This window comes from Mirounga leonina, unplaced genomic scaffold (assembly GCF_011800145.1).
Source record: "Mirounga leonina isolate KUSES-001 unplaced genomic scaffold, KU_Mleo_1.0 Mir_150, whole genome shotgun sequence".
Classification (NCBI taxonomy): domain Eukaryota; kingdom Metazoa; phylum Chordata; class Mammalia; order Carnivora; family Phocidae; genus Mirounga; species Mirounga leonina.
This window is the reverse complement of record NW_023270374.1, coordinates 15,738,276-15,756,086: the sequence shown is the minus strand read 5'-3', so window position 1 is coordinate 15,756,086 and position 17,811 is coordinate 15,738,276. Positions and strand designations below refer to the sequence as shown.

Sequence of the window (17,811 nt, the reverse complement as noted above, 5' to 3'; positions counted from 1 at the left end):
GCTTTTGGTCAAACCAGCCAGCCTCCCTGTGTCTCCACGCAGCTCTGTCATCCGCCCCGTGGCCCTGCTGCCTACATGGGCGAGCCCCACGGTTCAAATGGAGGTTCTCCTCGGTGCTATGTGTTTTGAGTCCATCGTGTGAAGTTACAAAGGCAGGAAGCCATGTGTCTTTGAGAGTTGTTCTTCACTCTCTCTCTTCTTAACTGGAATGTTTGAGAATTAGTGTCCGTGCACCATGCCATGACTTCTAGAAGCTTTGCACAGATAGGAAAGTAGAAACCTTGGCCATGATATCAGTTTGCCGCACAGGACACCAGGTCAAAATTTAGTGACTTAAGACACCTCCCAGTAATTACCTTACAATTATTATTTTTTTAAGATTTTATTTATTTATTTGAGAGAGAGGGAATGAGAGACAGAGAGCATGAGAGGGAGGAGGGTCAGAGGGAGAAGCAGACTCCCCGCTGAGCAGGGAGCCTGACACGCGGCTCAATCCCGGGACTCCAGGACCATGACCCAAGCCGAAGGCAGCCGCCCAACCAACTGAGCCACCCAGGTGCCCCTTACCTTACAATTGAGTGGGTCAGAATTTGGGCTATCCTCAGTTGGGTAGTTCTTGGGATTGTGATTAGGGCTCACTCGTGTGTCTGCCATCAGCTGGGATCGATGACTGTACTCAGACACCAGGTCGGTAGCTGGCGGCTGGTTGCTTTTTCCTGTATGACCTCTCATCCTCCAGCAGGCTAGCACAGGCTCTGTCCCAAGGCAGCCTTGGGATTCCAGACAGCAAAAGAGGGAGCATTTTCCAAACTACTGCTTGCACCACATTGGCTACTGTCTCGTGGCTAAAACAAGTCCCGAGGGTGGCCAATTTTAAGGAGGTGGAGAAATGGACGCTAGATCCTGATGAGGGAAGGTACAGAACCACACTGCAAAGAGCATGGATATAGGGAGGGGAAGACTTTCTACCCCAACATCTGGTAGGGTTGACACAATGAGTCATAATCCAGCGATAAAGAGAACCTAGGGCTTCTCCATTCAGAACTGTGGCCATGCGGATGTGAAGGAGGAAAAGGATGAGGAGAAGCTGAGAGAATCCATAAGAAGCCCAGAGTCCAGACAAAAGGAAACACGGACAAGTTAAGCAGTGAAATCATAGGTCATAGCAGAATATTTAGAACCAAAGCAATTGATTATTTTAAGAAGCTAGGACTTCCTGAGTCCCCTGGATTAGTACATATTTTTTGCAGTTGGAGTGTCTACTGATTCACCAGCTAAATTGGTGGGTGGGATTTGAAATGCATGATGTGCTTTCAGTTCAAACCTGATCTGTGAGAGGTCCAAGTAGCACCATCCCCTTTTCACAGGTCAAAGAGATAGTGGCCCAGCACACAAAGGAGTGGTCAGAAATGATCAACACCCACAGTGCTGAGGAGCAAGAAATCCGGGACCTGCACCTCAGCCAGCAGTGTGAGCTCCTGAGAAAGCTACTGATCAATGCCCATGAGCAGCAAACCCAGCAGCTGAAACTGTCCCATGACAGGTAGGCAAGTGCGCCTTCTCCAGAGGGAACTCCTAATTTTGTAATAACACTGAGCTGTTACGTGTATCATGTTGTACGGTTGAGGTGAGCTACACAAACTATAAGCAATGGCCTCTGCCATCGAAGTGCTTTCAAGTGTTGGCAAGGTCTTATCACTCACATGAAAAATGAAGTTGAATTACAAATAGTATACGATGCATACTAAAAAGCACAGCCCGAAGGAACTCTGCTGCCTCCCTAGTAGCTTCACAGGAGGCTTCACATGGAGGCTTCAGGGAGTGTTAGGGCCAACACTGGGCTTTGGAAAATGGCCTGGAGCCTCTTAGGAGAGAGGACACGGAAGGAGACAAAGACCAACCAGTTAAGCTCCTCGATCAGATTGGATCTGATCACTCAGTGGCTAAATGTGGTGAGATCCTTCTTTACATGATTAGGACTTCTAGAAATTTTAGAAAGATAGGCCTAATCAAGAAACAGCAAAGAAGCATTGGTTTATGAATTGAATATTACATTTAAAATTCTGCAAATGATGAGCTAGACTCCCCCGCCCCTGCCCCCAGCAGAAGAGTGTCGATGTCAATTACATCCTTTTATCACAGCCTTTACAGCTTGCTCGCCATGCCTCTGATATGCCACTGTTACGGTCTATTGATACACACAAAAGAGTAGAAAATTGAAGCATTGTACAAACAAAGCAAACAAAAAAGTGTTTAAATGCTAACTGCATAAATTATCTGGGCGCGTTCATGAATTCCCAGCCTGGTTTTGGAGTGATGGATCCGGCCGTAGGAATGTGAAGCATCTTGCCATCGTTGCCCAATTCTCATTCAAGGCAACGAAATGAGGTAGACCGTGCTAATTTTGCTGGAGGTCAGTGGTCTGTACCCTGTCCATTCTAAAGTATTCTATGAAGTTGTATAGGATTAGGAGTGATCTTTTCTTTTTTGCCTTGCAAGATGCTCTTGATTCGGTACACAAAAAGGTCTGCTCACCACTCTGTCTTTGACCGCTACCACGGTACCAGATTGTAAGCATCCCTCTTTCCCCAAAGATACTTCACAGGACAAGGTGCTCCTCTCTCCTCTTTCTTGTCATTGAATAAAGAAAAAAGTTAGCCCTCAACAGTAAGCATTTTTCAAAAGGAAAAAAGAAAGTAAACTAATTCTTGTGTTGCTTAGGAAGTTATCTGAAGAGAACATAATCTAATTACTAGTTTAGCTTAAAAAATAAGTGCACGGCCGGGGCATTTTTCCAAGTAACAACAGCATTTGGGCTTTTTCTCAAGCACCCTGTGGTTGTGTGTCTTCCTCACGATCACAGCTCTTGGTTAAAAAAAAATCTTGCCCTCTTAAGACTGGTCAGCCACATTTGGTCATTGAGCCGTGTTTGTTGAATGAATGAATAAAGTAATGGTCAGTTGACTAACACTAACTGAAGGAACAACTGGAGAGCCATTTTCTTGGACCCAGGAGTTTCTATGCATATTCCTACCTCTGTGGGTTCAGTGTTCATCTCTTTTGATACAGTGCAGATACCACTTAGACTGCCTGACTCCTTAGTCACTCATTTTCAGGCAAGGTTTCAAGGAGACCTCTATAGGTTCCAGAAAAAATTCTTTGCTAATACTCATTTCAGTGCTCTAAAATGTATACCTTTAATGTACAAGTAAATAATCTATGAGTCTTTCTCATGAGCACACAGACATTCCAGCACATGCAGGGATCCAGTGGCCTAATGTAAACATCCTTTTTTTCCCCTACAACCCATGCTTATCTGAAACTACTCAGTCCCCTTCATTCCCATGAGCTGTCATAGAACATGAAGGTCACTTGTGAGGGTCAGAACATCCTCTCTCTCTCCTCCAGGCCATCTGATCCCAAGAAATGTAGGGCAAAGCTGGAAAATCTTTATATTTTTATGGACAAATGTAATGACTCTTCATCCCAGTTCATCATGGTCACTTCCCTAGTAGGTGACCCACCTCTGCCTCTCATGGATTGGGGCTCTTTCCCTCCTTTTCACAGGATATAAAATAACTCGATGAGCTCAATAGTGGGGGGAAAAGTGAACCTAGTTCTGTTGTTATATGTAGAATTTATTTTTTATTATAAATATCTATAACATAAAATTTGCCATTTTCACTTTTTAAAGATTTGAGAGAGAGCGAGAGAGAGAGAGAAGGAGCAGGAGGAGAGGAAGAAGGAGCAGCAGGCTCCTCCCTGAACAAGGAGCCCGATGCAGGACTCGAGCCCAGGACTCTGGGATCATGACCTGAGCCGAAGGCAGACGCTTAACTGACTGAGCCACCCAGGCGCCCCCATTTTAACCATTTTTAAAAGTGTGTGGCAGTCAGTACACTCACACTGTGTGTAGCCATCACCACCATCCATCTCCAGGACTTTTTTATCTTCCCCCATTGAAACTTTGTACCCACTAAACACTAACTCTCCATTCCCCCCAACCCCCATTTGTTTACTTTTAATATTTAGGGAAAGCAAGGAAATGCGAGCACACCAGGCTAAGATTTCTATGGAAAACAGCAAAGCCATCAGCCAAGATAAATCTATCAAGAACAAAGCAGAACGGGAAAGGTAAGCCTGAGAGTGCTCACTGTGGGGATGGAACATTGGCTGAGAGGCATAAACAAACACAACATTTATGTGCATATACACACACTACTCATAATCCCTATTAGTGTTGGCTATGAATTCTGCTGTTATAACCGCTACGAAGATTTATTGTTGTTGCTATAGAACACTTGTCTTCTGATTGTTCACTACTACCAGTAAAATAAATACGTTCAGTATATGTGTGCTCATCTACAAACCAAATGGCATAAAATATGGCAAAATATCCTTCCCACATTCCATTGGGTCATCCTGCAAGCATCTCACCTGCTCAGGTATGGGCCCATTCTGGATGGGATGGTTCTGACTAGCAGCCTGTAGGAAGGCAGTCCTCTTTCTTTGATTTGCTTGGTGCTGTCCCTGACTCCAGGGATCATCTCAAAAGTCCCCAGGTTTTCTGGTTTGACCTTATGTTAGGTTGAGTTTTTAAGAAATAGAGACCAAGACAGGAACTTGGGTGCATGTGATTTACTGAGGAAGGGATCTTCAGAGAAGAGGAATAGGGGAAGCAGGAAGGGTTCAAGGCAGTGACTGAGCAAAGGTTTATTGGTCTCAGCTACAGTCCCCTCTTCAGCCTGATCGCAAGCCCTGGAGGATAAGCTGCACCACCGATCTCTTTGAACCAAGGGCATCTAGCTTTTGTACTTCCATGTTGGTCAGCCATTTGCCACCTGGGGCTAGCGGAAGGTGTGTGTTATCTCCAGAGGAGGTCCCAGGTGCAAGCCCTTTAGGTAAAGGGGATTTGAGAGTTCATCAGGAGTCGTGTTACCCAAGAGAGGGAGTTGAGAGCACTTGCTTCTCAGTGATCCTAAAATATAGAGCCAAGTGAAGATTAGCTCTTGGGACTGAGACATGAGCATGTTGAGGGCTTTAAGGCACTGAGCTCTCACTTAGCTATAGGCTGAGCTGTTGGAGAACTTTGCAGCTGCAAAGGAAAGCACCTGTGTTTCACAGTCTCCCTGTCTACGTGGTCTTTTACGGAGGCTTACTGGATACCTGATGTTGCCTCTTTGTTTTGAACATGGTGAGAACTGCTATCCAACTACCTCAATTTCACTGATTTTTTTTTAAAGCACAACTCAATTTATTAATAAAGATGTTAAACATGAAATATGATAAAATATGAAACATAATACCATCCAGTGCATTTTCATGCAGAAGTGTTGTTGAATTAAGTACAGTTGGGAATGGGTCATCAATAGGATATGGAATTCCACAATAATTGGACTTGGAAATGAATTGACTTTTAAAAATGTTGGCCGGGAAATTTCCCAGTCAACATGGAGCATCTAGGGAAATTATTACTCAATTTAATCAATACTTCTTTGCACCATCCTGTTGTGGTTCTTGTTTGTTTATTGTCAGACAAGAAACTGTGTTTAAAGGCCTTATATATGTGGAAATGACATTATCTGCTTTAGCCCAAAAACGTAAAATATTCCAGCCATGATAAAACCTCATCAGTTTGAACTATTTTAGATTCCCCGAAGTAAAATACAGAATTCAGTAGGATAAATGTGTTAATCATTAAACAGTTCTTTGTTACAAAGTGGACTTCAGCCCAGTTGAGGTCAAATTATCTTGAACTCTAAGTTACTGATAACTTAAAAACTTTGTTAATTGTTTTGTTTTGACTTTGTCAACATGGTAGGTGGTTCTAAAACGTCTACAAATGGCTGGTTTTTAAAATAATTTCTGTGTGCAAAATGGTTACCTTCTAAACACAAACATCGTGTATGTGTGTCCACTTTAACAAAGTACTGAGAAATAAAATTTTAAAAGTTATAATCAGATAGCTTAGAAAGACATATAGAAGCTGACACTTTTATTCCCAAGTCAAAGAGGACATTTCAACAGAGATTATGCAATATTTAAAACTGAACCACCATGCAAGTACTGTCTATCCATGTATAGAAGGTAGCTAAAGCACACAGCAAAAGAAACAATCAACAAAATGAAGAGGCAACCTACAGAATGGGAAAAAATATTTGTAAACCATGTATCAGGGATTAATATCCAAATAAGTATAAGAAACTCATACAACTCAATAACAACAAAATGATCTGATTTTAAAATGGGCAGAGGACCTAAGTAGACATCTTTCCAAAGAAAACATACAAATGGCCAACAGGTACATGGAAAATGTTCAAGATCCCTAATCATCAGGGAGATGCAAATCAAAACCACAATGAAATAAAACCTCATAACTGTTAGAATGGCTGTTTATCAAAAATATAAGAAATGGAACAAGTGTTGGTGAGGATGTAGAGAAAAGAGGACCTTTCTGCTTTGTTGGGGCCATGTAAATTGGTGCAGCCACTATAAAAAAAACAATATGGAGGTTCCTTCAAAAATTAAAAATAGAAATACCATATAATCTTACAACCCCACTTCTGGGTATCTATCTGAAGGAAATGAAATCACTATACCAAAGCAATATCTGCACCCCCATGTTCATTGCAGCATTATTCAACTAGCCAAGACATGGAAATAACCTCAGTGCCCATCAATGGATGAATGGATAAAGAAAATGCCATTTTATGTCTGCATACACACACACACACACACACAGAGCAGAATATTATCCAGCTATTAAAAAAGGAAAGCTTGGCATCTATGACATCGATGGACCTTGAGGGCATAATGCTAAGTGAAATAAGCCAGAGAAAGACAAATAATGTATGATTTCATTTAGAAACAGAGTAAAATGGTGGGTTTTAGGAGTTAAGGGAGTGCAGAAAGGGGAAAATGTTAAAGGGGACAGACTTCCAGTTGTAAGAGGACTAAGTTCCAGAGATCTAATATTGGGAATGGTGACTATAGTTAACAGTACTGTATTATATACTTGAAAGTTGTTAAGAGAGTAGATCTTAAATCCTAAACGTTTTCACCTTAAAAAAAAGAAGGTAGCTAACGTGATATTTAGAGTGAGAATTACAAACTTTTTTTTTTTTTTAGTGAGAGAGTGCAAGTGGGGTGCGGAGGGGCAGAAGGAGAGAGAGAATGTTAAGCAGGCTCCATGCCCAGTGTGGAGCCCAACGCAGGGCTCGATCTCACAACTCTGAGATCCTGACGTTAGCTGAAATCAAGAGTCGGACGCTTAACCGACTGAGCCACACAGGTGTCCCTAGGTGTATATACTTTTTAAAATAAATGCAAACTAGTGAGTTAAATACTCAAGAGAGTATAAAATTAGAAATACAGAGTGAACCCAAAGATCTCAGATGGGGAGAAATAAAAAAGCAAAAAGTTCTGAAGTAGAAAACAAAAAGCAATGAAGAATATCCACAAAAACAAAAGCTTACTATTTGAAAAAAATAAAATCAGTGAACCTCCAGCAAGACTGCTCAAGCAGCAGAAGAGCACAGGTTAGTAATATTAGGGATAAAAAGGAGAAATGACTGCAGATCTAATCAATATTTTTGAAAATGAAGACTACATAAAGGGAATGGACAATTGCCTAGAAAAATATTAATATCCAAAACTGACTGAAAAGGAAGGAGAAAACCTGAATAGACCCATAGCTGTTAGAGAAATTCAATCAGTTCTAGGTCTATTCAGTCATGAAAAGCACTCTAGCCTCACTGGTAATGATGCCACTTCATAAAACTAGTTGACGCAAAAGTCAGTGTCTTACAATACCAAGAGTGGGAAAAGACCTGAAGAAAAGGTAGCATTCAGACCCTGGTTGTGAATGCAAATAAGGACAGGTGCTTTGGAGTAAAGATGAAGCTGTTCATTCCCCCACCAACCTGCAAATCTAGGCATATACCTTAGAGAAATCCTTGCTCGTGTGCACAAGATATGCCCTACATTTATTGAGTCAACAGATATGTCAAGCATTGTGGGGCCCTATGCACTAGATCATTGGAGCATTGTTTGGAAACAACCTGTTTGCCATTACTGGCAAACTGGAAGTACTGTATTCTCTTCATAAATGGAAAAAAATCCATACAACAGATGAAAGTAATGGAATAGCTTGAAACACAGTTGTAGCTCTAGAAACTAGGCTAAGTAATAAGTTATAGGAAGAAACGCAGAATAGGTTACCATTTAGGTAAATTTGGAAAACACACAGAGCAATAGAGACCAGCAGCATTACTTGGGCGCTTGTTAGAAATGCAGAGTCTCAGGCCCCACTCCAGACCCACTGAATCAGACCCTCTGGGGGTGGACCCAGCAATCTGTGTTTTTGACAGTATCTCCATTTGATTTGTAGGCACCTGAAAATTTGAGAAGAATTTGTATATATTACAAATGGATACATCCATAGGAAATAAAAATATTAAAACATGGATGGGAAGGTCCACACCCAACTCAAAATAGTGGTTATGTCTGGAGAGAAAGAAAGGAGGGGAATGGAATCAGGAAAAATACAAAAGGGGCTTTAATTATATCTGTAACACTCTGTTTCCTTTAAAAATATGAGACAAGCAGGGCAAAACATGAATACTGACTAATCTGAGTGATCAGTACAAAGATGTTTGTATTTCTTTCTGTACATTATGTCTGAAAATTCCACAAAAATTAGGAAAAGTGATAATCCCATCCAGAGAATTAAATAGAATATAACACCTTCTTATGTAATATTATGTTAGTTCTATTCAATGTCATGCCAACTGTTACTTGTACCTATTACTTTTAGGCGAGTCAGGGAGTTAAATAGCAGCAACACCAAAAAGTTTCTGGAAGAAAGAAAAAGAGTAAGTATTTTGTAATTTTCTTGGCACTGTATACAATAACTCATGCTTAGATATCAGACCTCTTCTGGCTAATTTGCTTAATTTGATTTTTCTGTACATTAAACATTCTAGCTTCTCTTGTCTGCTCCTGGAGAGTTAGATAATCTATCACTTAAATCTTGATGATATTAATTTGGCACCATTTTATATGGAAAAGGAAGCCAAGCTTTGATTGTGCATAAATATTATGTTCTGAGAAGATTTTCGCAGGGAAGATCTTCCCAGTAATAATTATGGGTTTAAACTCTTCCAGTTTTCAGACTGTTTTTCATGATTTTTTTTTTTTTTTTTTTACAAATGTCTCCCTCGGTTAAATTGTAAACTTAACAGTCATACCTTATCCATAAGTTTTCAGATTACAACCCAAAGTTTATCAGAATTTTTCTTTTTTACAGCTCGCAATGAAGCAGTCCAAAGAAATGGATCAATTGAAAAAAGTCCAGCTTGAACACCTAGAGTTCCTAGAGAAACAGAATGAGCAGGTATCTTGCCTAAAAGGCTTGAAAAGACATAGCCAGCCTGCTTTGGGAGGCAGATGACCTGCCTGCAGTGATAGCTCAAGTAGTGGTGTGGAAAGGTGGCTAGTAAAAATATGATTCCTTTTACTGTATTTTCCCCATTTCATCAAACAAGACAGAAAGAATTCTTTTTGGAAGTGGGAGAGGAATGTAGCCATGGGGCAGGGGGAGGGGGACCCAAAGACATCATTTGAATAGATGGTGATGATTCTAAGAACGGTGTCCCTGAGAAGAGAAAACGAAGGTTACAAATTGTTTCTCCATTTTTATTTAGAGCTTTAGAATTTGCAACCTAGGGGCGAGCAACTTTAAACATTTGCTATGTTTAAAAGCAAAAGAGAGAAACCACCTCTTTTCAACCTCAGTCTAAAAGTGAAATTACAAAACCCATCTCCGGGCTTCCAAGCCAGACCCACAGAAGGGAGCTGCCAAAACTCTACAAACCATTGAACATGAGTGGATACCATGCTCTTGGTGTTTTTTCCCAGCAAGACAAAACACTAAGAAGTCAGCACCAATAGTTATCCAAAATCCACCCCTTGAGTTAGCCATCAGCTGTTAGATAGCAACAGCAAGATCTCTGTATGTTTACCTGAAGGACAGTACAGGTGGGCTCTTTCCCAAATGGGCTACACAATCCATTGGCCATCCAGTTATTTCAACTGATGGCCATACCCCTAACTTATAAGGCAAAATGACCCTGCAGAGCAGGTTAAATTTCAGTGTGTCTCAAATTTCAGTTTTTAGGTATAGCTGGTTTAGAAGTTTTTATATCTAGATAATCTACTTCCATCCAGAAACTGTGAAGAGGGTTTGATGAAGTAGGTACTTGTACTACATTGTTCTTTCCTATTTCCCCCATCTATAAAGCAATCCTATTGAAAGTATATTTCTCAGAGTAAATGGCTTCTGTTGAAAAACACTTCAGTTGGAATTACACTAAAATGTATCTTTGAGAAAGTAAAACAAAACCATAAAATCTTCTTTTTTGTATTGCAGCTGGGTAACAAATCCAACTTCTGGTTTCAGATTTGTTACTTTTCAATAGACCAAAGTTTTATTCATCAGCATACTTCTGAGTTATGTTTCACATTTCCTTTTCAGCTAAATGCTTCTATTCATGAATGGTCCACAGATCCTCAAGGGGGACAATAAATGTTTATTGTCCTGTGGGTCCAATTCATTTGACCATCTCATAGATACATCACGTTCTGGTACGGGATACCTAGCTTATGTTTTTGCTCTTAAAGCACTTCCCAGAAAGTGTTCCTATGGGCAAAATGGGAGTAGGAATAAAGGTAAAGCCACCGTCTCCAAAACATTAGGATCCACTTCAGTGATTCAGGGCTGGGTGGGGTAAGGATGCCTCTCAGAAGAAGGCACAATGAAGGTAAGGCACAGTTATGTTTCAGTTAACTAAATTAAGAAACTACTTAGAAATTACTGTGTTGCTTAGCAACAGGTTTGGCTAAAGAATGTAAATGTGCTAAAAATTACTCATTACTACAATAGTGGTGAATATCAGGGCTAGAGAATACACTTACCTACCCTTTTTTATTTCAGAGTCCAAGTACATAATAAAAAAATCACTTTGAGCTTTTATCCTAACACATGGAGAATTCAAACCACACCAGAATTCTTGCATTAAAATATATTGGATTAGTGATAACTGGACTGGTTGAGCATATTTGGGAGGATAGTGGCTTTTTGTTCCAAAAATTCATGTAATGCATTTCAATATGTCATAAGCAACGTCTACCACCCACAGCTGATACTTCAAGTTACAGAAGCTTAGGAAAGCACAGATCATGAGGAGGCTTGAGATTTGATGAAGATTTAATGAGATTCAATGAATAGAAACTCACAATATCATATTGATGCTTCCAGCAGAGGTAGAATTTGGACTTGAATTTCTGTGTTAAGCCCTGCTTTACAAAAACATGGGCTGTTCAATAACAAATTCAGTCCCAGATCTTTCTGGTATGGTTTTGTTTTGTTTGGAACTTAAAGGTCAGAGAGCTGTTAGTTATCTGTGTGTTACAACACGGAAGCAGGCTTAGATGCAAAAGATACAGTGACTCCATTTCTTCCCTCATCATAGGCAAGGTCTGGAATCAGGAAGGAGAGCTCCCTTCATAACAAATTAAACATTTCATTGGCAGAAAAGTTTCCTATTTCCAAACAATCCTAAATTTGTATGTTTCCCAAACCCTCGTTAAACCCAAAGACTATTCTCTGTTTCTAAGCCAAGATAATTTTAACATTCATCCATAATATCTCTTTAAGGCTTCTTACTGCTTCCTTGTGACCCTACTCCCAAAAACTCACCCCATTCCCCCAAAGATCTACTTAATTAGCTAGACCAGCATTGAGGGGAACTAGCAGAAACCACTCAAGTTTTAATATAATTTGGCTCCGATTCTGGATCCTAACCTCATGTGCTCTTTTTTTAAGCCACCTACTGGCCTTGCCTACTTGGTCATCCAATGCTTCCTTTAAAACTCCAAAGGTTGGGGATCGGTTTTCTACTAAATTTTCCCATAGACCTCCCAGCCACAAGTATGCCATCTGTCCTGACATGTACCATTTCAACATTAACAGCTCCATTACTATCATACCCAAGCTTTAAAAGTTTATTTTTGTCCATCAATCCTATCATTTAATAAAGAGAAGTGAGGGTACTTGCTAAAGGGAGGGTTCCCTACTCATCCCTGCAGGAGAACACAGTCTGGACTCCTAGGCATTGGTTGCTTGTTTTTTTTTTTTTTTTTTTTTTTTTTTTGTGAGAACCACCGGGGGGGGGGGGGGGGGGGGGGAGGTTTGTCACTGGTGGGCATATACATGTTTTATTCTTAGCTTTTTGCTTTTCTCTATATGGTTTTGCATTCATTTTTCAAGTATTCATTTATTCAGTATTCATTTATTTTCTTTGTTTTATATGTATGACTCAATTTTGACATTACTATTTTTGTACAAACAGCTATTGAAATCCTGCCATGCAGTGTCCCAAACACAAGGTAGGCCCAAAACTCTGATAAGCAAGACATTGCTTTCCTTCTCAGCTCTGTTAGTATGCTTGGTGCACTCTCCATTTATGATTCACATCTGGTCATAACTAATTAGTATCTATCTCAAGGGTTTGGATTTGAAATCTTGATTATTTTATGCTTGGATTTCTGAGGTAATATTCAAACAGAAATGCCCAAAATCTTTAGAGAATTATTTCTGAATTACTATTATGAGTCTTAACCAACAGTTCCTACAGCAGACCTGGAAAACTCAGGTCATGCTAATGAAGATATACCCAGGCATCAAGAACAGTGATATATGACTGTCATTTGGACTGACCGCAGCTAAGACTGGGTCACAAAGTCAGCTCTTTCACAAGCATTGATAGGACTGCAATTCATTGTTAAAGCACCCTACTAAAAGTTCACTGGTGCTTTTCAATGACAGACTTATGGTCTGCGTGCAGAAACATTATACAGTGTCAATATACAGTGACTCCTGTCATGCTTTCTGCTAGATCTGGTCTGCCAAGGACACTAATCACCTCTCGTAAGTAAGGTGACCATATAATTTATTATCTGAACCAGAATCATTTTGAGAGCGAAAGGGGATGATGTTCATACTCGCCAGGACTACGGGCATAAACTGGAACTGTCCCCGGCAAATGGCAATGAATGGTCACCCTGCTCATCTGAGAACCTCGCTCTAATAGCATATGTTCAATATGGTCTTTAAATGCTAAGTGGGGAGAAGCATAGGGCATCTTTTATTGCTATTTATGGAACATAAAAGTATTTAATTTCTGGCGCTGATACTGTTTCACTGTCATCTCTTATAAATACTGTTTGTGTCATAGTTTCATGTTTGTATATTTTTCCTCCATTTCTCATTTCTCTCTCAGAGTATTAGTATATTTCAGGCATCGAAAACTATCCAGGTAGAGGGAACCATCCATCCCATATTTGAGCAGAAAGATAAAATTCTTAGTTATTATTACACCCATCTTCGCCAAAAGGGAATTTAAAGCCATAATATAAAAATAAGAGAATTACTGTATGTCCACGGGTCAAACTAGTTTTGGGGACATCTAGATGCTTGTAGGATGATCTTCGGATTTGACCCAACCCCCCTACTGACCTTCCATTGAGTTGGAATACCTAAGCAGACACGAGGAGTAATATTAGAGCACTTCAGAATCCTCCTCTCAGTATTATCTTTATATGTCCACATTTCCATTCTTAAATGGCCTTTATTTCAAAGTGGTAGGTCACAAAAAGAGGAAAGGGATGCTTTATTTTTCCTTCAAAAGATACATGCATTGGGTTGGGCCCAAGCATCCAGAAACCAGTTGGAAAGTAAATGTTGAAATAAGCAAGTTGATGTGTCACCAGAATCTTCCTCGCCCTCAGATTCCTTTCTACCTCCCAAACCACCTGGTTGTCTTAGTGACAGTCTTAAGCCATGGTGAACTCAATTTCATGAAGCCTATAAAAAAAAGTGAGAGCTGGTAGGGAGAATTTTTGGACAATAGGATTCTAGGAACCTTACATATTCCTGTAATGTTCTATTTGCAAGGTGCTCCAGCTAAACCAACGTGATGCGCTCCTACCTAAACTTCTCCATCAGTCAGATTCTTAGGGAATTAATTAAACTTCACGCTATTGGGGGGAAAATATTGTACCTAAGCAACACTTTGGCTAAAAGTTCCAATTACCGTCAAAGCAAAATGTCCATCTGTAGAAACCAAATGGTTTGACGTGACATAGTCTAAATATTGAGCGACTGGCTTAGCCTCTTTTCAAATGGTTTTCCTGGCACGCTGTAGAACTAGTCCTTCACAGCCTTTAATGTGCATAAAAAATGTCTTTGGGATCTTGTGAAAATGCACATTCTGATCCCATAGGTCTGGGGTAGAGTCCAAGATTGTGCATTTCTCACAAGGTCCCAGGCAGTGCTGATGCTGATGGTCCCTGGACCTCACTTTGCAGAGCAAGGATAGAGTGACAGCATCAGATTTATGCGCGGAGAGAGTCTGCGGTGGCTACATGCCTTTAGGAGAGGATTTCAACATTGTAAGGCCTCGTTTCTAATGTTGCAGGCGAAGGAGATGCAGCAGATGGGGAAGTTGGAAGCCGAGATGGACCGCAGACCAGCAACAGTAGTGTGAATCTCCAAAACGCAAACTGAGGCAGCAAAACCTCCCAGCATCAAGAGATCACCCCCAACCTTCCCAACCCAGATGTCACGCAAGACGGCTGTTGCCTTTTGGGTTTCCTTTATGTACAGACAAGATGTTACACCTGAACCCACAGCGACTTACATATGTCTGTGTAACATTTTGAGTATTGGGTTTCTTTGGCCAACCAAAAGTAGCTCCGAATCCACCAAAATTACTATCCCAGTGAGGCAGAGTTTAACCTTGATATTACAACTTAAACATGTTTGCTATAAAATACCATCACAAGTGAATGAACTTGGTGTAAACAACTCCGCTCTGTGATGCATTTAGGACATGTTTGAGCTACAGCAAAAAGAGTGCATTAGTGATTCAATAGCAAGTGCATGCACTAGGAAAAATAACAAAACTCTGTCTACAAATTCATCAGCAGAAGTGGCAATCTGCTAGACAAATAACTGCAGGATTTTTCTACATCTAAGTTACCTCATCAGTAAGTGCCATGTGTCTGCCATGCCATAAGAAGCTAATTTCCTGTAAAAGTTGTGGAAATTATTAGAGTAAAAAAAAAAAAAATTAGAACAGTGTACCTGTGCCAAAACTCATCAGTGCTCAAGGGAGAACTTTATTAGGCACACGTAAGACAGTTTACATCTGATACTGCTTTATAGGAATTGCTTCTGCCGATTCCAGACATTCTAATACACTATTACACCATAAAGATTGTGAAGTGGTTATTGGCAAACGTTTGTAAATGTGACCATGTATAAAGTATTTATACTCCTAATTCACACTGTTATAGAGCAAAATCATCTAAGTATTGCCACATGACAAGATTAGTCAACAGGAATACTAGAACTATGTTTGCATGATACACAAGCACCCATTAAGACTAATCCGTACACATACAGTTAATCTAATGCCAAATAAACACTGGCTAAATGTATGGCACAGAATATAATTTGACTATCAAGACTTTTAAGCATAATGAAAAAGTCTATATATATGTGTATATGAATTATGTGGGCATTCTTGATACTTCAAGTTCTAGTTTCAAAAAAAATACATAACTAATTTAATTTTACACAAAAATATTTATGCAGATTTTCAGAATTTCATATCAGGAAATAACCTTTTTACGTCTGTTCAATATCAAAACAATTTGCTACAGTGTTTATCTGCATGGTCTTTAAGCCCGCTGTAGTTGTGTTGCAGACAGTGCATGAAAAAGTATTCTGCGGGGAACCGAGCCATGCCGCCAAAGCTGCAAAGAGCGCATGGAAACGGTAGTCTAGAGCTAATCAGATGACTGATTTTAGGACACAAAACACCAACTGAATTGTATATGCTTGTACAAATTGATTCTGTGTGTTCCTCTGAACAAAGCAGAGAAAATTATGTTACCATCAATATTGAAATTAAACTTCCAACTTCTCTAATAAAAAATTAAAACACATTTAACACCTGTCCGTGTGTATGCGTTCTAGCAGACTTTTTGCCTTCTTCATAAATGATCTCATTATTTCCAGAGGAGGCTTCTTCATGCCCCAATACATTTTCCCCCAAAATGACACAAAACCGGCTGATTCTGGTTGACTCCCAAAGGTAATATATTTTTTTCTCCTCATATTTATCATTTGAACTGGTTTCTGTGAAATTTCTCTAGTTCCCTATTTGCTTATCTGTAAGACAACGGGGTTAGACTATGTATCTTTCAGCACTAACATCCCATGGAAAACTATGGCTATTTTTTTTTTTAAGATTTTATTTATTTGACTGAAAGAGACACGAAGAGGGAACACAAGTAGAGGGAGTGGGAGAGGGAGAAGCAGGCTTCCTGCTGAGCAGGGAGCCTGATGTGGGACTCCATCCCAAGACCCTGGGATCATGACCTGAGCCGAAGGCAGACGCTTAATGACTGAGCCACCCAGGTGCCCAAAAACTATGGCTATTAAAATAGCACCACATTGGGGTGCCCACGCGGCTCAATCAGTCAAGCATCTCACTCTTGGTTTTTGCTCAGGTCATGATCTCAGGGTCAGAAGATCGAGCCCTACTTTGGGCTCCACGCTCAGTCTTGGGTCTGCTTGAGAGTCTCTCTCTCCCTCGGCCCTTCCCCCAACTCAAGTCACTCACTCTCTAAAAATAAAATCTTTAAAAAAACCTTTTTCTTAAATAGTACCACATTGGGATGGCCCATTCTCAAGAATTCCAAATGGCTCAACAAATCAAAGGACTTCTAACAAGAGCTCAGCTCAACATTCTGTGGCACTTCACTGAATTCGTCAATTGCCTCCTTCTTCCTTTGCTTCTGAGAGGTACTCCCAGTTTTCCCATTGTTCTGATCTTATCTTCTCTGCCCTTTCATCCTTTTATACCACCATAAATATTTCTATTTTCCAATACTACATCCAGAGCCAGTTTTTTCTTTAACCCAGACTACTTCCAGTATTTAAGATATCCTACCCCCTCCAAAAGATTCCACTGTAGTAGGATTAAAATGTACACACAGCTCAGATGTTCAACAAAATGATGTTTTACTTTCAATTATAAGTTCAGATTGCACTCAAATTCTGCATTCTTGCTCATGAAGGAAACAAAAGCTTGCCAATTAAAATAATTCAGTCTTTTCCAGCTTAAAAAAAATGTTATTTCCGAGGCATTTTCAGTTACTTCAAAGTCAAATCCCCCCTTAGAGTCCCAGCCCCATTCAGGTCTCCTTGCTTCTTTCTCCAGATGGCAGTGGGGAGGAGTATCTGGTCTCCCCACTGCCGGACAGTCCTAACTGCCCTGAGCTACAGCCCTGCAAATTGGGTCCTTCCATCCCAGTGGCTCAAGGTCTTTGCTCAGTCAAGTGTTCACCCTGGACTCAGTTTATGTTAGCATTCTTCTGGGAGATGCAGGAACTTCTGGATCTTTGTGGGCTGTGAGAGAGCTAGAAGTGCTAACTCCAGTCCATTCATTTAAGTACCTCCTTTGCCCATTTGTCAGCTACTAGCGCCATGTTCCAACATCATGAGGTTTCTCCAGGAGGCTTGCAGTTTGTTAGAGCAATGCCCCAAGAAGCAAAAAGCAAGCCTGTTTTATATCAGGTCCCAGGCCTATCTGGGTTTATACTACATCTTGCTTCTCCCACCCAGCAGCACTTTCTGTTCAACCTGGGAGTCAGAACGCTTGAGTCTCAATTCTTTCTCTT

The 17,811-nt window shown here is 40.3% G+C and overlaps 1 protein-coding gene across 8 annotated transcripts in view; it reads left to right on the top strand.

Annotated features, from left to right (window-relative positions):
• PLCB4 (phospholipase C beta 4) overlaps positions 1-16,071 on the top strand; it is a 410,588-nt gene extending 394,517 nt beyond the window's left edge. For 6 of the 8 annotated variants that reach the window (XM_035005852.1, XM_035005848.1, XM_035005850.1 and 3 more), the window contains 5 exons: positions 1,368-1,543; positions 4,033-4,134; positions 8,816-8,873; positions 9,308-9,394; positions 12,411-14,517. In XM_035005852.1, coding sequence (XP_034861743.1) covers positions 1,368-1,543; positions 4,033-4,134; positions 8,816-8,873; positions 9,308-9,394; positions 12,411-12,545 — 558 coding nt within the window. In that variant the 3' untranslated portion in view covers positions 12,546-14,517. Of the gene's footprint in view, positions 1-1,367; positions 1,544-4,032; positions 4,135-8,815; positions 8,874-9,307; positions 9,395-12,410; positions 14,518-14,537 lie in introns of those variants that run through there. The other 2 variants (XM_035005853.1, XM_035005855.1) reach the window with 2 other exon arrangements.
• The last annotated feature ends 1,740 nt before the right edge of the window (positions 16,072-17,811 follow it).